The 22,006-nt window shown below is 57.0% G+C and overlaps 1 protein-coding gene across 1 annotated transcript; it reads left to right on the top strand.

Annotated features, from left to right (window-relative positions):
- Positions 1 to 70: 70 nt before the first annotated feature.
- LOC309452015 (RNA-binding protein 10-like) lies at positions 71 to 19,394 on the top strand (the record flags this gene model as incomplete). The annotated part of the gene is made up of 10 exons (XM_082076698.1): positions 71 to 143; positions 3,550 to 3,641; positions 6,420 to 6,572; positions 9,455 to 9,601; positions 10,661 to 10,729; positions 11,672 to 11,920; positions 13,059 to 13,112; positions 15,834 to 15,952; positions 17,646 to 17,745; positions 19,235 to 19,394. Coding segments are annotated over 10 exons (1,110 nt in total), but the record flags the coding sequence as incomplete, so codon positions are not given.
- Positions 19,395 to 22,006: the final 2,612 nt, after the last annotated feature.

Raw genomic sequence — 22,006 nt, 5'->3', positions numbered from 1 at the left:
GGGGGGGAAGGGGGGGAGGGGACCCCAAAATGAGGGGGGGGGGTTAATTTTGGGGTGTCCCCCCCCCCAGGTTTACACGGGACCCCCCAAAGTGGAGCCGCCCCCCCCTGCCCCCCCCAGCACTGAGGCCTATGGGCAATACCGTGAGTGTGGGGGGGAGGGGCGAGTTTGGGGGGGTGGGGGATGGGGGGGAGACGGGGGGGGGTTTGGGGCAAAAATTTGGGGGGTTTTGGGGCAAAAATTGGGGGTTTTGGGCTTAAAAATTGGGGGGTTGGGGCCTAAAATTGGGGGTTTAGGGCCTAAAATTGGGGGATTTAGACCCAAATTTGGGGGTTTGGGGACTTAAAATTGGGGGATTTAGGCCCAAAATTTGGGGTTCGGGGTCTAAAATTGGGGGATTTAGGCCCAAAATTGGGGGATTTAGGCCCAAATTTGAGGGTTTGAGCCTAAAAATTGGGGGTTTAGGGCCTAAAAATGGGGGATTTAGACCCAAATTTGGGGTTTGGAGCCTTAAAATTGGGGGATTTAGGGCCTAAAATTTGAGGGTTTGGGGCTGAAAATTTGGGGGGATTTAGACCCAAATTTTGGGGCCAAAAATTGGGGGTTTGGGGCCAAAAATTGGGGGATTTAGGCCCAAAATTTGGGGGTTTAGGGCCTAAAATTGGGGGGGATTTAGACTCAAATTTGAGGCCAATATTTGGAGATTTGGGCCTAAAATTGGGAGATTTGGGCCTAAAATTGGGGGTTTGGGCCTAAAATTGGGGGTTTGGGCCCAAATTTGGGTGGTTTGGGCCTAAAACTTGGGGTTTGGGAGTAAAATTGGGGGATTTAGGCCCAAAATTTGGGGGGTTTGGGGCCTAAATTTGGGGATTTAGGCCCAAATTTGGGTGTTTTGGGCCTAAAATTTGGGGGTTTGGGCCTAAAAATTGGGGATTTAGGCCCAAAATTGGGGGGTTTGGGGCCTAAAATTGGGGATTTAGGCCCAAATTTGAGAGTTTGGGACTAAAATTGGGAGTTTTGGGGCCTAAAATTGGAGGATTTAGACCCAAATTTGGGGGTTTGGGGCCTTAAAATTGGGGGATTTAGGGCCTAAAATTTGAGGGTTTGGGGCTGAACATTTGGGGGGATTTAGACCCAAATTTTGGGGCCAAAATTTGGGGGTTTGGGGCCAAAAATTGGGGGATTTAGACCCAGATTTGGGGGTTTAGGGCCTAAAATTGGGGAATTAGGGCCAAATTTGGGGGTTTGGGGCCTTAAAATTGGGGGTTTGGGGCCTAAAATTGGGGATTTAGACCCAAATTTTGGGGCCTAAATTTGGGGAATTTAGACCCAAATTTGGGGCCAAAAGTGGGGGTTTGGGGCCTAAAATTGGGGGGTTTGGGCTGAAAATTTGGAGGGATTTAGACCCAAATTTTGGGGCCAAAAATTGGGGGTTTGGGGCCAAAAATTGGGGGATTTAGACCCAGATTTGGGGGTTTAGGGCCTAAAATTGGGGTTTGGGCCTAAAATTTGGGGATTTGGGGCCTAAAATTGGGGAATTTAGACCCAAAATTGGGGGTTTTGGGCCAAAAATTGGGGGGTTTGGGGTCTAAAAATTGGGGGTTTGGGGCTGAAAATTTTGGGGGATTTAGACCGGGGCCAAAAATTAGGGGTTTGGGGCCTTCAAAATGGGGGGTTGTGCCTAAAATTGGGGGATTTAGGCCCAAATTTGAGGGTTTGGAGCCAAAAATTGGGGGTTTGGGGCCTAAAATTGGGGGATTTGACCCAAAATTTGGGGTTCGGGGCCTTAAAATTGGGGATTTGGGGCCTAAAATGGGGGGATTTAGGCCCAAATTTGGGTGTTTTGGGCCTAAAATTTGGGATTTGGGCCTAAAATTGGGGGATTTAGGCCCAATTTTGGGGTTTGGGCCTAAAATTGGGGGATTTCAACCCAAATTTTGTGGCTTAAAATTGAAGGATTTGGGGCCTAAAATTGGGAGTTTGGGGCCTAAAATTGGGGGATTTAGGTCCAAATTTGGGGGTTTTGGGCCTAAAATTTGGGGGTTTGGGCCTAAAATTGGGGGATTTAGACCCAAAATTTATGGCCTAAAATTGTGGATTTGGGCCCAAATTTGGGGGTTTGGGCCTAAAAATTGGGGATTTAGGCCCAAAATTGGGGGGTTTGGGGCCTAAAATTGGGGGATTTAGGCCCAAATTTGAGAGTTTGGGACTAAAATTGGGAGTTTTGGGGCCTAAAATTGGAGGATTTAGACCCAAATTTGGGGGTTTGGGGCCTTAAAATTGGGGGATTTAGGGCCTAAAATTTGAGGGTTTGGGGCTGAAAATTTGGGGGGATTTAGACCCAAATTTTGGGGCCAAAAATTGGGGGTTTGGGGCCCAAAATTGGGGGATTTAGGCCCAAAATTTGGGGGTTTAGGGCCTAAAATTGGGGGGGATTTAGACTCAAATTTTGAGGCCAATATTTGGAGATTTGGGCCTAAAATTGGGAGATTTGGGCCTAAAATTGGGGGTTTGGGCCCAAATTTGGGTGGTTTGGGCCTAAAACTTGGGGTTTGGGAGTAAAATTGGGGGATTTAGGCCCAAAATTTGGGGGGTTTGGGGCCTAAATTTGGGGATTTAGGCCCAAATTTGGGTGTTTTGGGCCTAAAATTTGGGGGTTTGGGCCTAAAAATTGGGGATTTAGGCCCAAAATTGGGGGGTTTGGGGCCTAAAATTGGGGGATTTAGGCCCAAATTTGAGAGTTTGGGACTAAAATTGGGAGTTTTGGGGCCTAAAATTGGAGGATTTAGACCCAAATTTGGGGTTTGGGGCCTTAAAATTGGGGGATTTAGGGCCTAAAATTTGAGGGTTTGGGGCTGAAAATTTGGGGGGATTTAGACCCAAATTTTGGGGCCAAAAATTGGGGGTTTGGGGCCAAAAATTGGGGGATTTAGGCCCAAAATTTGGGGGTTTAGGGCCTAAAATTGGGGGGGATTTAGACTCAAATTTTGAGGCCAATATTTGGAGATTTGGGGCCTAAAATTGGGAGATTTGGGCCTAAAATTGGGAGGTTTAGGGCCTAAAATTGGGGGTTTGGGCCCAAATTTGGGTGGTTTGGGCCTAAAACTTGGGGTTTGGGAGTAAAATTGGGGGATTTAGGCCCAAAATTTGGGGGGGTTTGGGGCCTAAATTTGGGGGTTTTGGCCCAAATTTGGGTGTTTTGGGCCTAAAATTGGGGGATTTGGGTCTCAAATTGGGGGATTTAGGCCCAAAATTGGGTGTTTTGGGCCTAAAATTGGGGGATTTAGGCCCAAAATTTGGGGGGTTGGGCCTAAAATTGGGGATTTTGGGCCTAAAATTGGGGGATTTAGACCCAGATTTGGGGCTTTGGGGCCTAAAAACTGGAGGATTTGGGCCTAAAATTGAAGCATTTGGGCCTAAAAATCGGTGATTTTGGGCTTAAAAAATGGGTTTTTTTCCTAATTTTGGGTTGTTTTGTAACTTTGGCCCCCCCCCCGCCCCCCGTTTTTCCCCTTTTCGCCCATTTTTGCCCGTTTTTGCCATTTTTAGCGGTTCCGGATGTTTCCACGTATCAGTACGACGAGACGTCGGGTTATTACTACGACCCCCTGACCGGGCTCTACTACGACCCCCACTCGCAGGTTTGGGGTGAAAAACGGCGATTTTGGGGTTCGGGGGGGTCCCCACGGCGATTGGGTGACAATTTGGGGCCAAAAAGCGCCATTTTGGGGCAAAAAAACGGCGATTTTAGGCCAAAAAACAGCGATTTTAGGCCTGAAAACGGCGCCGAAACGAGGAGATGGAATTTGGGGGGAAAAACAGGGATTTTGGGGTCTCTGGGGGGTTTTGGGGTGAAAAATGGTGATTTTGGGGTTTGGGCGGGCTCCCCACGTCGATTGGGTGACAATTTGGGGCCAAAAAGCGCCGTTTTGGGGCAAAAAACGGCGATTTTAGGCCAAAAAACAGCGATTTTAGGCCTGAAAACGGCGCCGAAACGAGGAGATGGAATTTGGGGGGAAAAAGGGGGATTTTGGGGTCTCTGGGGGGTTTTGGGGTGAAAAACGGCGATTTTGGGGTTCGGGGGGGTCCCCACGTTAATTGGGAGACAATTTGGGGCCAAAAAGTGCCATTTTGGGGCAAAAAAAACGGCGATTTTAGGCCCGAAAACGGCGCCGAAATGAGGAGATGGAAATTGGGGGGAAAAACGGGGATTTTGGGGTCTCTGGGGTTTTTTTTTTGGGGGGAAAAGGGGGATTTTGGGGTGTCCCCCCCCACTATGGGGGAAATTTGGGGGGAAAAGGGGAGATTTTGGGGCAAAACGCCCCGTTTTGAAGCGTTTTGTCGCCGTGGGGGGATTTTGGGGTGATTTTGGGGGATTTTGGGACGATTTTTGGGGTGATTTTTGGGTGATTTTGGGGCGATTTTGGGGGTGATTTGGGGTGATTTTTTGGGGTGATTTTAGGACTTTTGGGGGTGATTTTTTGGTGATTTTGGGGGTGATTTTTTGGGTGGTTTTAGGACAATTTTGGGGGTGATTTTAGGATGATCGTGCGGTGAGTTTTGGGGTGAATTTTGGGGTGATTTGGGGTGAATTTTGGGGTGATTTGGGGAGATTTTGGGGTGATTGGGGTGATTTTGGGGATGATTTTTGGGGTGATTTTGGGGTGATTTTGGGGTGATTTTGGGGGCGATTTTTGGGGTGATTTTGGGGTGATTTTTGGGGTGATTTTGGGTGATTTTGGGGTGATTTTGGGGGGTAATTTTAGGATGATTTGGGGGGATGATTTTGGGGTGATTTTGGGTGATTTTTGGGGTGATTTGGGGTGATTTTTGCTGTTTTTGGGCTGATTTCAGCTGATCTTTGGCTGATTTTTGGCCAATTTTGGCTGATTTCAGCTGATTTTGGGCCGATTTTGGCCGATTTTGGGCCGATTTTGGCCGATTTTTGCTGATTTTGTGGTGATTTTGGCTGATTTTGGGCTGATTTTGCCTATTTTGGGGTGATTTGGGCCGATTTTGGGTGTTTTCTGGCAGTATTACTACAAGGTGTGCTTGGGGCAGTCCATATATTGGTGATATTTGGGTTATTTTAGATGATTTTAGGCTGATTTTGGGGTGATTTTTGCTGATTTTGGCTGATATGGGGCTGATTTTGGCCAATTTTAGGATGATTTCGGCCGATTTCAGCCGATTTTGGGCTGATTTTTGCTGATTTTGGGCTGATTTGGGCCGATTTTGGTTGATTTTGTGGTGATTTTGGCCGATTTTGGGCTGATTTCAGCCGATTTCAGCTGATTTTGGGCCAATTTCAGCCAATTTTGGGCTGATTTTGGCCGATTATGGCTGATTTTTGGCCGATTTCAGCCGATTTTGGGTCGATTTCAGGCTGATTTTTGCCGATTTTGGGCTGATTTGGGCCAATTTTGGTTGATTTTGTGATTTTGGCCAATTTTTTGCTGATTTTGGGCCAATTTCAGCTGATTTGGGGCTGATTTTGGCCAATTTCAGCCGATTTTGGGCCGATTTCAGCCAATTTTGGGCTGATTTTGGCCGATTTCAGACGATTTGAGTCTGATTTTGGCTGATTTTTGCTGATTTTGGGCCGATTTCAGCCGATTTCAGGCGGATTTTGGCCGATTTTGGGCTTATTTCAGCCGATTTTGGGCCGATTTCAGCCGATCTTGGGCTTATTTCAGCCGATTTCAGCTGATTTTGGGCCGATTTCAGCTGCTTTTGGGCTGATTTTGGCCGATTTTGGGCTGATTTCAGCCAATTTCAGCCGATTTTGGGCTGATTTTGGCCGATATTGGCCGATTTTTGGCTGATTTTGGCCGATTTCAGCCAATTTTGGGCCGATTTTGGCTGATTTTTGGCTGATTTTTGCCGATTTTGGGAGGATTTTGGCCGATTTTTGGCTGATTTTGGCCGATTTTGGCTGATTTTAGGCCGATTTCAGCCGATTTTAGGCCGATTTCAGCCGATTTTGGGCTGATTTTGGCCGATTTCAGCCAATTTTGGGCTGATTTTTGCTGATTTTGGGCTGATTTGGGCCGATTTTGGGCCGATTCCAGCCAATTTTGGGCTGATTTTGGCTGATTTTGGGCTGATTTCTGCCAATTTTAGGCTGATTTTGGCCGATTTTTGGCTGATTTCAGCCGATTTTAGGCTGATTTTGGCCGATTTTGGGCTGATTTGGGCCGATTTTGGTTGATTTTGTGGTGATTTTGGCCGATTTTGGGCTGATTTCAGCCGATTTCAGACGATTTTGGGCTTATTTCAGCCGATTTCGGGCCAATTTGGGCCGATTTTGGGCTGATTTTGGCCGATTTTGGGCCGATTTTGGCCGATTTTTGGCCGATTTGGGCCGATTTCAGCCGATTTTGGGCTGATTTTGGCCGATTTTGGCTGTTTTCCGTCAGTACTACTACGAGGCGGGCTCCGGGCAGTACCTGTACTGGGACGGCGAGCGCCGCACGTACGTGGTGGCCCCCCCGGCCGACCCCGCCCCCCCCGGCCCCCACAAGGAGCACAAGGACAAGAAGGACAAGCACAAGAACAAGACGGCGCAGCAGGTCAGCACCCATGGGTGCCCATAGAGCACAACAGCACCCATGGGGGCCCCATAGAGCACAACAGCACCCAAGGGTGTCCATAGAGCACAACAGCACCCATGGGTGCCCCCAACAGCACCCAGGGGTGCCCACAGAGCACAACAGCACCCAGGGGTGCCCCCATAGAGCACAACAGCACCCATGGGTGCCCATAGAGCACAACAGCACCCATGGGTGCCCTATAGAGCACAACAGCACCCATGGGTGCCCCCATAGAGCACAACAGCACCCATGGGTGCCCCATAGAGCACAACAGCACCCATGGGTGCCCCCAACAGCACCCAGGGGGTCCCCAACAGCACCCAAGGGGGGCCCCATAGAGCACAACAGCACCCAAGGGGGGTCCCAACAGCACCCAAGGGGTGCCCATAGAGCACAACAGCACCCATGGGTGCCCCCAACAGCACCCATGGGTCCCCAACAGCACCCACACGAGCCCCAACAGCACCCATGGGTGCCCCCATAGAGCACAACAGCACCCATGGGTGTCCCCAACAGCACCCAGGGGTGCCCATAGAGCACAACAGCACCCAAGGGTGCCCCAACAGCACCCAGGGGGGGTCCCCAACAGCACCCAGGGGGGTCCCATAGAGCACAACAGCACCCATGGGTGCCCCCATAGAGCACAACAGCACCCATGGGTGCCCCCAACAGCACCCATGGGTCCCCAACAGCACCCAGGGGGGTCCCATAGAGCACAACAGCACCCAAGGGTGCCCCAACAGCACCCAAGGGGGCCCCCATAGAGCACAACAGCACCCATGGGTGCCCCAACAGCACCCACAAGAGCCCCAACAGCACCCAAGGGGTGCCCATAGAGCACAACAGCACCCAAGGGTGCCCCAACAGCACCCAGGGGGGTCCCCAACAGCACCCAAGGGTGTCCCCATAGAGCACAACAGCACCCAAGGGGGCCCCCATAGAGCACAACAGCACCCATGGGTGCCAACAGCACCCAAGGGGACCCAACAGCACCCAGGGGGGTCCCATAGAGCACAACAGCACCCAAGGGTGCCCCAAAAGCACCCAAGGGTGTCCCCATAGAGCACAACAGCACCCATGGGTGCCAACAGCACCCAAGGGGACCCAACAGCACCCAGGGGGGTCCCATAGAGCACAACAGCACCCATGGGTGCCCCAACAGCACCCAGGGGGGTCCCCAACAGCACCCAAGGGGGGGTCCCATAGAGCACAACAGCACCCAAGGGTGCCCCAACAGCACCCATGGGTCCCCAACAGCACCCAAGGGTGCCCATAGAGCACAACAGCACCCAAGGGTGCCAACAGCACCCATGGGTCCCCAACAGCACCCAAGGGTGTCCCCATAGAGCACAACAGCACCCAAGGGTGCCAACAGCACCCAAGGGTGCCCCAAAAGCACCCAAGGGTGTCCCCATAGAGCACAACAGCACCCAAGGGGGCCCCCATAGAGCACAACAGCACCCATGGGTGCCCCCAACAGCACCCAGGGGGGTCCCCAACAGCACCCAGGGGTGCCCATAGAGCACAACAGCACCCAAGGGTGCCCCAACAGCACCCATGGGTCCCCCCAACAGCACCCAAGGGTGCCCCACAGCACCCATGGGTCCCTTTCGACCCCAGTAGCACCCATAGGTCCCCAATGGGTCCCATGGGTCCCCACTCACCCCAATGGCACCCATGGCTCTCCAGTCTTTTCAATAGCACCCATAGCTCCCCAATGGGTCCCCAGTCACCCTAATAGCACCCATGGGTGCCCCTAGATCGCCAAGGACATGGAGCGCTGGGCGCGCAGCCTGAACACCCAACAGCACCCAGGGGTGCCCATAGACCCCAAGAGCACCCATGGGTCCCAACAGCACCAATGGGTCCCCAGTAGCACCCATGGGTCTCCTTAGACCCCAATAGCACCCATGGGTCCCCAATGACCCCCATGGGTCTCCAATGCTCTCAATAGCACCCATGGGTCCCCAGCAGCACCACAGGTCCTCTTAGAGTTTAATAGCACCCATGGGTGCTATAGGTCCCTTTAGACCCCAATGGCACCCATGGGTCTGCAGTCATTTCAATAGCACCCATAGGTCCCCAACAGCACCCATGGGTCTCCTTAGACCCCAATTGCACCCATGGGTCTCCTTAGGCCCCAATAGCACCCATGGGTCTCCTTAGACCCCAATTGCACCCATTGGTCCCCAATAGCTCCCATGGGTCCTCCACAGCACCCATGGGTCTCCTTAGACCCCAATTGCACCCATAGGTCCCCAGTGACTCCCATGGGTCCCCAACAGCACCCATGGGCCCCTTTCGACCCCAATAGCACCCATGGATCCCCATGTGCCCCTATGGGTCCCTTTAGACCCCAATGACACCCATAGGTCTCCAATCATTTCAATAGCACCCATAGGTCCCCAATGGGTCCCATGGGTCTCCTTAGACCCCAATTACACCCATGGGTCCCCATGTGCCCCTATGGGTCCCTTTAGATGCCAATGGCACCCATGGGTCCCAACAGCACCAATGGGTCCCCAGTAGCACCCATGGGTCTCCTTAGACCCCAATAGCACCTATGGGTCCCCAATGACACCCATGGATCCCCAACAGCACCCATGGGTCCCAACAGCACCAATGGGTCCCCAATACCATCTATGGGTCTCCTTAGATGCCAATAGCACCCATGGGTCCCCAACAGCACCCATGGGTCCCTTTCAACCCCAGTAGCACCCCTAGGTCCCCAATGGGTTCCATGGGTCCCATGGGTCCCCAGTCACCCTAATGACACCCATGGCTCTCCAATCATTTCAATAGCACCCACAGCTCCCCAATGAGTCCCCAGTCACCCTAATAGCACCCATGGGTGCCCCTAGATCGCCAAGGACATGGAGCGCTGGGCGCGCAGCCTGAACAAGCAACGGGAGAGCGGGCGCAGCGCGGGGAACCCCCCGGCACCCCGAGACGACGAGAGGAGGGAGGCGGCGGCGGCCGACGCGGGGTACGCCATCCTGGAGAAGAAGGTGAGCACCCATGGGTGCTATGGGTGCTATGGGAGCACTATGGGGTGTTGGGTGCGCCATCCTGGAGAAGAAGGTGAGCACCCATGGGTGCTATGGGTGCTATGGGAGGTCTATGGGGTGTTGGGTGTGCCATCCTGGAGAAGAAGGTGAGCACCCATGGGTGCTATGGGTGCTATGGGAGGTCTATGGGGTGTTGGGGGCGCCATCCTGGAGAAGAAGGTGAGCACCCATGGGTGCTATGGGAGGTCTATGGGGTGTTGGGGGCGCCATCCTGGAGAGGAGGTGAGCACCCATGGGTGCTATGGGAGGTCTATGGGGTGTTGGGTGCGCCATCCTGGAGAAGAAGGTGAGCACCCATGGGTGCTATGGGAGGTCTATGGGGCGTTGGGGGCGCCATCCTGGAGAAGAAGATGAGCACCCATGGGTGCTATGGGAGGTCTATGGGGTGTTGGGTACGCCATCCTGGAGAAGAAGGTGAGCACCCATGGGTGCTATGGGAGCACTATGGGGTGTTGGGGGCGCCATCCTGGAGAAGAAGGTGAGCACCCATGGGTGCTATGGGTGCTATGGGAGGTCTATGGGGTGTTGGGTACGCCATCCTGGAGAAGAAGGTGAGCACCCATGGGTGCTATGGGTGCTATGGGAGGTCTATGGGTGCTATAGGAGCTATGGGTCCTATGGCTGGTCTATGTGGGTCTATGGGTGCTATGGGTGCCATGGGGGGTCTATGTGTGTCTATGGGTGCTATGGGGTCTAGGGGTGCTATGGGGAGTCTATGGGTGCTATGGGGGCTATGGGTGCTATGGGGGGTCTATGTGGGTCTATGGGTGCTATGGGGGGTCTATGTGGGTTTATGGGGGCTATGGGTGCTATGGGGGTCTATGTGGGTCTATGGGTGCCATGGGAGGTCTATGGGTGCTATGGGGGTCTATGTGGGTCTATGGGGGCTATGGGTGCTATGGGGGCTATGGGTGCTATGGGGGGTCTATGTGGGTCTGTGGGTCTATGGGTGCCATGGGGTCCCCCCCAGCACCCATGGGTGACCCCGGTTCCCCCCAGGGCGCCCTGAGCGAGCGGCACCAGCACCCCAACCTGGAGCTGCCGCGGCTGGGGGGCGACGACCGGATGGTGAGCCGGACGCCTGGGTCCCCCCGGACGCCTGGGTCCCCCAGCAACCCCCCCCCCGAACTCCTGGGTCCCCCCGAACTCCTGGGTCCCCCAAACCCCAGTGTCCCCCAAACCCCAGTGTCCCCCCCCGAACTCCTGGGTCCCTCCCGAACTCCTGGGTCCCCCCCGAACTCCTGGGTCCCCCAAACACCAGTGTCCCCCAAACCCCAGTGTCCCCCCCGAACTCCTGGGTCCCTCCCGCACTCCTGGGTCCCTCCCGAACTCCTGGGTCCCCCCAAACCCCTATCTGCCCTGAACTCCTGGGTTCCCCCCGAACTCCTGGGTCCCTCCCGAACTCCTGGGTCCCCCAAACCCCAGTGTCCCCCAAACCCCAGTGTCCCCCCCCGAACTCCTGGGTCCCTCCCGAACTCCTGGGTCCCCCCCAAACTCCTGGGTCCCTCCTGAACTCCTGGGTCCCCCCCGAACTCCTGGGTCCCCCAATCCCCTATCTCCCCCAAACTCCTGGGTCCCCCCCAAACTCCTGGGTCCCCCAAACCCCAGTGTCCCCCAAACTCTTGGGTCCCTCCCGAACTCCTGGGTCCCTCCTGAACTCCTGGGTCCCCCAAACCCCAGTGTCCCCCAAACTCCCGGGTCCCTCCCGAACTCCTGGGTCCCTCCCGAACTCCTGGGTCCCCCAAACCCCAGTGTCCCCCAAACTCCCTGGTCCTCCCGAACTCCTGGGTCCCTTGGGGCACTCCTGGGTCCCTCCCGAACTCCTGGGTCCCCCAAACCCCAGTGTCCCCCAAACTCTCGGGCCCCTCCCGAACTCCTGGGTCCCTCCTGAACTCCTGGGTCCCCCAAACCCCTATTTGCCTCAAACTCCTGGGTCCCTTGGGGAACTCCTGGGTCCCTTGGGGCACTCCTGGGTCCCCCCCGAACTCCTGGGTCCCCGTTTCTCCGCAGAGCCCCCCCCGGGGTCTGGTCGCCGCCTACAGCGGGGAGAGCGAGAGCGAAGAGGAGGGCGATCGGGGCGACCGCGGCGAGCGGGGGGGTGGGGGGACCCCCAACCCGGGGGTCCCGTCACCCGGGGGGGTCCCGGGGGGGTCCCAGCCGCTCACCGATTGGCACAAACTGGCCTGTTTGCTGTGCCGGCGCCAATTCCCCAGCAAGGAGGCGCTGCTGAGGCACCAACAGCTCTCGGGGTTGCATAAGGTACCCCCACATTTGGGGAACCCCCCCTTATGGGTGTTGGGGAACCCCCCCTGGGTGTTGGGGACCCCCCCATTGAGTGTTAGGGATCCCTCATTGGGTGGGAAATGACACTTTGGGGGGGTTTGGGGACCTTTCTGGAGGGGATTGGGGACCCCTGGGATGTTGGGGACCCCCCCATTGGGTTCTGGGGACCCCCTGGGATATTGGGGACCCCCCATTGGGTGTTGGGGACCCCCCATTGGGTGTTGGGGATCCCTCATTGGGTGGGAAGTGACACATTGGGGGGGGGTTTGGGGACCCCTCTTGGGGGTAATTGGGACCCAGTTGGGGTATTGGGGACCCCCCCATTGGGTTCTGGGGACCCCCCTGGGATATTGGGGACCCCCTTGGGATATTGGGAAACCCCCCTGGGATATTGGGGACCCCCCCATTGGGTGTTGGGGACCCCCCTGGGTGTTGGGGACCCCCCATTGGGTGTTGGGGATCCCTCATTGGGTGGGAAGTGACACTTTGGGGGGGTTTGGGGACCTTTCTGGAGGGGATTGGGGACCCCAGGGATGTTGGGGACCCCCCCATTGGGTTCTGGGGACCCCCATGGATATTGGGGACCCCCCCCACTGGGTGTTGGGGACCCCCCTGGGATATTGGGGACCCCCTTGGGATATTGGGGACCCCCCATTGGGTGCTGGGGACCCCCCTGGCATATTGGGGACCCCCTTGGGATATTGGGGACCCCCCTGGGATATTGGGGACCCCCCCATTGGGTTCTGGGGACCCCCCTGGCATATTGGGGACCCCCCTGGGATATTGAGGACCCCCCCATTGCGTTCTGGGGACCCCCCTGGGATATTGGGACCCCCCATTGGGTGTTGGGGACCCCCATGGATATTGGGGACCCCCCCATTGGGTGTTGGGGACCCCCCTGGCATATTGGGGACCCCCCTGGGATATTGGGGACCCCCCCATTGGGTTCTGGGGACCCCCTTGGGATATTAGGGACCCCCCATAGATATTGGGGACCCCAGTGAAGTGTTGGGGACCCCCCTGGGATATTGGGGACCCCCCTATTGGGTATTTGGGGAACTCCTGGGTCCCCCCGAACTCCTGGGTCCCTCCCGAACTCCTGGGTCCCTCGCAGCAAAACCTGGAGCTGCAGCGGAGGAGCCACCAGCCCCCCCTGGAGGACATGGAGGTACCTGCACCCATGGGTGCTGGGGGGCACCCGTGGGATTTGGGGGACACCCATGGGTGCTGGGGGGATTTAGAGGGACACTCAGGGGTGCTGTGGGGTTTGCTATGAGCACCCATGGGTGCTGGGTCACATGGCACCAATGGGTTTGCTATGGCACCCATGGGTGTTGGATGAGGTTGCTGTGGCACCCATGGGTGCTGGATGGGGTTGCTATGGCACCCATGGGCGCTGGGTCACGTGACACCCATGGGTGCTGGGTGGGGTTGCTATTGCACCCATGGGTGCTGGGTCACATGACACTGTGGGTGCTGGGTCACATGACACCCATGGGTGTTGGATGGGGTTGCTATGGCACCCATGGGTGCTGGGTCACATGATACCCATGGGTGCTGGGTCACATGATACCCATGGGTGCTGGGTGGGGTTGCTATGGCACCCATGGGTGCTGGGTCACATGACACCCATGGGTGCTGGGTGGGGTTGCTATTGCACCCATGGGTGCTGGGTCACATGACACTGTGGGTGCTGGGTCACATGACACCCATGGGTGTTGGATGGGGTTGCTATGGCACCCATGGGTGCTGGGTCACATGATACCCATGGGTGCTGGGTCACATGATACCCATGGGTGCTGGGTGGGGTTGCTATGGCACCCATGGGTGCTGGGTCACGTGACACCCATGGGTGTTGGATGGCGTTGCTATGGCACCCATGGGTGCTGGGTCACATGGCACCCATGGGTGCTGGGTCACATGACACCCATGGGTGCTGGATGGGGTTGCTATGGCACCCATGGGTGTTGGATGGGGTTGCTATGGCACCCATGGGTGCTGGGTCACATGACACCCATGGGTGCTGGGTGGGGTTGCTATCGCACCCATGGGTGCTGGGTGGGGTTGCTATCGCACCCATGGGTGCTGGGTCACATGACACTGTGGGTGCTGGGTCACATGACACCCATGGGTGTTGGATGGCGTTGCTATGGCACACATGGGTGCTGGGTCACATGGCACCCATGGGTGCTGGGTCACATGACCCCCATGGGTGCTGGGTCACATGACACCCATGGGTGCTGGATGGGGTTGCTATGGCACCCATGGGTGCTGGGTCACATGACCCCCATGGGTGCTGGGTCACATGACACCCATGGGTGCTGGATGGGGTTGCTATGACACCCATGGGCGCTGGGTCACATGGCACCCATGGGTGCTGGGTCACATGACCCCCATGGGTGCTGGGTCACATGACACCCATGGGTGCTGGATGGGGTTGCTATGGCACCCATGGGTGCTGGGTCACATGACCCCCATGGGTGCTGGGTCACATGACACCCATGGGTGCTGGATGGGGTTGCTATGACACCCATGGGTGCTGGGTCACATGACACCCATGGGTGCTGGATGGGGTTGCTATCGCACCCATGGGTGCTGGGTCACGTGACACCCATGGGTGTTGGATGGCGTTGCTATGGCACCCATGGGTGCTGGGTCACATGACACTGTGGGTGCTGGGTCACATGGCACCCATGGGTGCTGGGTGGGGTTGCTATCGCACCCATGGGTGCTGGGTCACATGACACTGTGGGTGCTGGGTTACATGACACCCATGGGTGCTGGGTGGGGTTGCTATCGCACCCATGGGTGCTGGGTCACATGACACTGTGGGTGCTGGGTCACATGACAACCATTGGTGCTGGGTGGGGTTACTATGGCACCCATGGGTGCTGGGTCACATGACACCCATGGGTGCTGGATGGGGTTGATATGGCACCCATGGGTGCTGGGTCACATGGCACCCATGGGTGCTGGGTCACATGACACCCATGGGTGCTGGATGGGGTTGCTATGGCACCCATGGGTGCTGGGTCACATGACACCCATGGGTGTTGGATGGGGTTGCTATGGCACCCATGGGTGCTGGGTCACATGACACACACCCATGGGTGTTGGATGGCGTTGCTATGGCACCCATGGGTGCTGGGTCACATGACACACACCCATGGGTGTTGGATGGGGTTGCTATCGCACCCATGGGTGCTGGGTCACAACACCCATGGGTGCTGGGTGGGGTTGCTATTGCACCCATGGGTGCTGGGTCACAACACCCATGGGTGCTGGGTGGGGTTGCTATCGCACCCATGGGTGCTGGGTCACATGACACCCATGGGTGCTGGGTGGGGTTGCTATCGCACCCATGGGTGCTGGGTCACATGACACTGTGGGTGCTGGGTCACATGACACCCATTGGTGCTGGGTGGGGTTGCTATCGCACCCATGGGTGCTGGGTCACATGACACCCATGGGTGTTGGATGGCGTTGCTATGGCACCCATGGGTGCTGGGTCACATGACACTGTGGGTGCTGGGTCACATGACACCCATGGGTGCTGGGTGGGGTTGCTATCGCACCCATGGGTGCTGGGTCACATGACACTGTGGGTGCTGGGTCACATGACACCCATTGGTGCTGGGTGGGGTTGCTATCGCACCCATGGGTGCTGGGTCACATGACACTGTGGGTGCTGGGTCACATGACACCCATTGGTGCTGGGTGGGGTTACTATGGCACCCATGGGTGCTGGGTCACATGGCACCCATGGGTGCTGGGTCACATGACCCCCATTGGTGCTGGGTGGGGTTGCTATCGCACCCATGGGTGCTGGGTCACATGGCACCCATGGGTGCTGGGTCACGTGGCACCCATGGGTGCTCCCCTCCCCCAGCTGAAGTACCGGGACCGGGCGGCCGAGCGCAGGGAGAAGCAGGGAGGGGGGGGAGGGGCCAACCCTGACCCCCCCGACACCAAACGGAGACGAGTCGGGGGACCCCTCCCCCAATCGGGGTGAGCACCCACACACCCCAGAGACCCAGGGACCCCATAGACCCCCATTGACTTATAGACCCTATAGAGCCTCATTGACCCCCATTGACCCCATAGACCCCCTAGACCCCCATTGACCCTGCAGATCCCCCATTGACCCCCATTGACCCCATTGACCCCATTGACCCCCATTGACCCCATTGACCCCATTGACCCCATTGACCCCACAGACCCCATAGCCCCCCATTGAACCCATAGACCCCATAGACCCCATAAACCCCATTGACCCCCATTGAACCCATAGACCTCATAGACCCCATTGACCCCATAGACCCCCATTGACCCCATAGACCCCATTGACCCCATAGACCCCATTGATCCCATTGACTCCATTGACCCCCATTGACACCCATGGCCCCATTGACCCCATGGACCCCATTGACTCCATTGACCCCCATTGACTCCATTGACCCCCATTGACCCCATTGACCCCATTGACCCCATAGAACCCCCATAGACCCCATAGCCCCCCACTGAACCCATAGACCCCATAGACCCCATTGACCCCCATTGACCCCATAGACCCCCTTGACCCCATAGACCCCATTGACCCCATGGACCCCATTGACTCCATTGACCCCATGGACCCTATTGACTCCATTGACCCCTATTGACCCCATTGACCCCATTGACCCCATTGACCCCATAGCCCCCATAGACCCCATTGATCCCATTGACTCCATTGACCCCCATTGACACCCATGGCCCCATTGACCCCATAGCCCCCCCATTGACCCCATTGACCCCATTGACCCCATTGCCCCCATAGACCCCATAGCCCCCCATTGCCCCCATAGACCCCATTGACCCCATAGACCCCATAGACCCCCATTGACCCTCATTGACCCCATAGACCGCCATTGACCCCATTGACCCCATAGCCCCCATAGACCCCATTGATCCCATTGACTCCATTGACCCCCATTGACACCCATGGCCCCATTGACCCCATAGCCCCCCCATTGACTCCATTGGCCCCCATTGATCCCCATAGCCCCCCATTGACCCCATTGACCCCATTGACCCCATTGCCCCCATAGACCCCATAGACCCCATAGACCCCATAGACCCCCATTGACCCTCATTGACCCCATAGACCGCCATTGACCCCATTGACTCCATTGACCCCATAGACCCCATAGACCCCCATTGACCCTCATTGACCCCATTGACCCCCATTGACTCCATTGACCCCCATTGACCCCCATTGAGTCCCATTGACCCATAGACCCCATAGACCCCCATAGACCCCACATTGACCCCATAGACCGCCATTGACCCCCATTGATTCCATTGACCCCCATAGACCCCCATAGACCCCATAGACCCCCCATTGATCCCATAGACCCCCATTGACCCCATAGACTCCCCATTGACCCCATAGACCCCCACTGACCCCATAGAACCCCCATTGATCCCATAGACCCCCATTGATCCCATAGACCCCCATAGACCCCATAGACCCCCCATTGATGCCATAGACCCCCACTGTCCCCATAGACCCCATTGACCCCCATAGTCCCCCATTGACCCCATAGCCCCCCATTGACTCCATTGACCCCCATTGACCCCATAGACCCCATAGACCCCACTGACCCCCCTGGGTGCGGTGGGGGAGGGGTCCCTGGTGACCCGCGGGTGCCGTTGGGGGCAGGGACGCCGAGGGGCCCCTCCCCCGCGAGGCCACCCTGGGGTGCCGCATGCTGCAGGCCATGGGCTGGAAGGAGGGGACGGGGCTGGGCCGGCGCAGAGAGGTGACCGGGATTGAACTGGGATTGAACTGGGGGTGACTGGGATTGAACTGGGGGGGACTGGGATTGAACTGGGAGGGACTGGGATGGACTGGGGGGGACTGGGATGGACTGGGAGGGACTGGGATTGAACTGGGAGGGACTGGGAGGGACTGGGGGGGACTGGGATGGACTGGGGGGGACTGGGATTGAACTGGGAGGGACTGGGGGGGACTGGGAGCACTGGGAGGGACTGGGATTGAACTGGGAGGGACTGGGATTGAACTGGGAGGGACTGGGATTGAACTGGGATTGAACTGGGAGGGACTGGGATGGACTGGGGGGGACTGGGATTGAACTGGGAGGGACTGGGATTGAACTGGGGGGGACTGGGATTGAACTGGGAGGGACTGGGATTGAACTGGGGGGGACTGGGATTGAACTGGGAGGGACTGGGATTGAACTGGGGGGGACTGGGAGGGAACTGGGGGGGACTGGGATGGACTGGGATTGAACTGGGAGGGACTGGGATTGAACTGGGGGGGACTGGGATTGAACTGGGAGGGACTGGGAGGGACTGGGATTGAACTGGGGGGGACTGGGAGGGAACTGGGGGGGACTGGGATTGAACTGGGGGGGACTGGGAGGGACTGGGGGGGACTGGGATTGAACTGGGAGGGACTGGGATTGAACTGGGAGGGACTGGGGGGGACTGGGATTGAACTGGGGGGGACTGGGATTGAACTGGGATTGAACTGGGGGGAACTGGGGGGGACTGGGATTGAACTGGGAGGGACTGGGGGGAACTGGGAGGGACTGGGATTGAACTGGGGGGGACTGGGGGGGACTGGGATTGAACTGGGGGGGACTGGGGGGGACTGGGATGGACTGGGAGGGACTGGGATTGAACTGGGAGGGACTGGGATTGAACTGGGGGGGACTGGGATTGAACTGGGATTGAACTGGGAGGGACTGGGATTGAACTGGGGGGACTGGGATTGAACTGGGGGGGACTGGGATTGTACTGGGATTGAACTGGGATTGAACTGGGAGGGACTGGGAGGGACTGGGATTGAACTGGGGGGGACTGGGATGGACTGGGATTGAACTGGGGGGGACTGGGATTGAACTGGGGGGGACTGGGATGGACTGGGATTGAACTGGGAGGGACTGGGATTGAACTGGGGGGAACTGGGATTGAACTGGGAGGGACTGGGATTGAACTGGGGGGGACTGGGATTGAACTGGGGGGGACTGGGATTGAACTGGGAGGGACTGGGATTGAACTGGGGGGAACTGGGATTGAACTGGGGGGGGACTGGGGGGGACTGGGATTGAACTGGGGGGGACTGGGATTGAACTGGGATTGAACTGGGAGCACTGGGAGGGACTGGGATTGAACTGGGGGGGACTGGGAGGGACTGGGAGGGACTGGGGGGGACTGGGACACGTGGTCACTTTTGGGGGGACACTGGGGTGCCCCCTGTGACCCCTGTGACCCCGTGTCCCCCAGCCCCCCTCCCGGCCCCGCCCAGGGGGCGTGTCCCGATTCAGCGAAGGACCCTGAGGCTCCGCCCCCTTCCCGGCCACGCCCCTTTGGCCCCACCCCCCCGGTGGCCCCACCCCCACCCCCCCACCACGTGGTTTTGGGGGTTTTTTAAATAAATGGGTGAAAAAAACAGAAGTTTGGGACTCGACTTGGGGGGTGGGGGAGCGGAGCCCGAACTCCTGGGTCCCTTTTGGCCCATTTCCCGAACTCCTGGGTCCCTTTTGGGGCATTTCCCGAACTCCTGGGTCCCTTTTTTGGGGGTTCCCGAACTCCTGGGTCCCTTTTGGGGCATTTCCCGAACTCCTGGGTCCCTTTTGGGCCATTTCCCGAACTCCTGGGTCCCTTTTATGGGGTTTCCCGAACTCCTGGGTCCCTTTTTGGGCCACTTTGATCCCTATAGGTCTCCAATAGGCTCCTATAGCCCGCAATACGCCCCTATAGGGCTTTTGTCCCTCCGCGGCCGCCGTCGGGGCCGCGCGCGCTGCTGTGTCACGAGGCCACGCCCCTTCGTTACATTTACATAAGCAGGCGTGGCCTCCCCATCCGGGGCAAGCCGTTTGGGGCGTGGCCAGGCGGGGCGCGCCCAATCACGCGCGGTTCCGTTGAGGAGGCGGCCGGCGGCGGGAGGTTCCATCCAATAGCAGCGCGGCGCCGCTTAGAGCCGACCAATGGGAAGGCGCCGTGGGCGTGGCGAGGGGGGCAGGCGGGAGGAGGCGGGCGGGGAAGAAGCCGCCGCCATCTTGTGGCGGAGGAGCCGAGCGGAGCGGGCGGGACCCGGCGGCGGGGCCTGGACAGCGACATTGGTACCAAACGGGCGAAAATGGGCCCAAAACGGCGCCGGGGGGGGCGGGGGGGGGGTGGAAAATGGGCGGGGGGGGGGGTGGGAACGACCCCCCGGGGGGTTTAATGGGAACTCCCCCGGGGTTTAATGGGACGACCCCCCCCCTCCATTAATGGGACCGTCCGGGTTAATGGGACCCCCCCTATTAATGGGAAACTAATTAATGGGAAGCTCATTAATGGGCCTCCCTGATTAATGGGACCCCCCCCTTATTAATGCCCCCCCCCCCTTATTAATGGGGTTTTCCTGGTTAATGGGATCCCCCCCAATTAATGGGAACCACATTAATTCCCCCCCCCCCCACATTAATGGAACCTTCCCAGTTAATGGGAACCTTATTAATGGGACCCCCCCCCTTTATTAATGGGACCTTCCTGGTTAATGGGACCCCCCCCCCCAATTAATAAGAACCTCATTAGTGGGACCCCCCATTAATGGGACCCCCCTGATTAATGGGAACCTCGTTAATTCCCCCCCGCATTAATGGAACCTTCCCAGTTAATGGGAACCTTGTTAATGGGGACCCCCCCCCCCCCCATGTTAATGGGACCTTCCTGGTTAATGGGACGCCCCCCCCCTTATTAATGGGGTTTTCCTGGTTAATGGGATCCCCCCCCAATTAATGGGAACCTCGTTAATTCCCCCCCCCCCCCCATTAATGGAACCTTCCCAGTTAATGGGAACCTTGTTAATGGGACCCCCCCCCCCATGTTAATGGGACCTTCCTGGTTAATGGGACCCCCCTATTAATGGGAAACTAATTAATGGGAAGCTCGTTAATGGGACCCCCCCCTTATTAATGGGACCCCCCCCCCATTAATGGGAACCTCGTTAATTCCCCCACACACACACATTAATGGGACCTTCCCAGTTAATGGGAACCTTGTTAATGGGACCCCCCCCCCTTATTAATGGGACCTTCCTGGTTAATGGGACCCCCCCTATTAATGGGAAACTAATTAATGGGAAGCTCATTAATGGGACCCCCCCCTTATTAATGGGAACCTCCTTAATTCCCCTCCCCCCCCATTAATGGGACCTTCCCAGTTAATGGAAACCTTGTTAATGGGACCCCCCCCCCCCCCTTATTAATTAATGGGACCTTCCTGATTAATGGCACCCCCCCCCAATTAGTGGGGACCCCCCTGATTAATGGGAACCTCGTTAATTCCCACCCCCCCATTAATGGGACCTTCCCAGTTAATGGGAACCTTATTAATGGGACCCCCCCCCTTTATTAATGGGACCTTCCTGGTTAATGGGACCCCCCCCCCAATTAATAAGAACCTCATTAGTGGGACCCCCCATTAATGGGACCCCCCTGATTAATGGGAACCTCGTTATTTCCCCCCCGCATTAATGGAACCTTCCCAGTTAATGGGAACCTTGTTAATGGGACCCCCCCCCCCCTTATTAATTAATGGGACCTTCCTGGTTAATGGGACGCCCCCCCCCTTATTAATGGGGTTTTCCTAATTAATGGGACCCCCCCCAATTAATGGGAACCACATTAATTCCCCCCCCCTCACACATTAATGGGACCTTCCTGGTTAATGGGACCCCCCCTATTAATGGGAAACTAATTAATGGGAAGCTCGTTAATGGGACCCCCCCCCATTAATGGGAACCTCGTTAATTCCCCCCCCCCCCCCCACATTAATGGAACCTTCCCAGTTAATGGGAACCTTATTAATGGAGCCCCCCCCTTTATTAATGGGACCTTCCTGGTTAATGGGACCCTCCCCTATTAATGGGAACCTCATTAATGGGAAGCTCATTAATGGGCCTCCCTGATTAATGGGACCCCCCCCATTAATGGGAACCTCGTTAATTCCCCCCCCCCCCCATTAATGGGACCTTCCCAGTTAATGGGAACCTTGTTAATGGGACCCCCC

Source organism: Streptopelia decaocto (assembly GCF_964273445.1).
Source record: "Streptopelia decaocto genome assembly, contig: HAP1_SCAFFOLD_2117, whole genome shotgun sequence".
Classification (NCBI taxonomy): domain Eukaryota; kingdom Metazoa; phylum Chordata; class Aves; order Columbiformes; family Columbidae; genus Streptopelia; species Streptopelia decaocto.
This window is presented reverse-complemented; position numbering and strand designations above follow the sequence as displayed.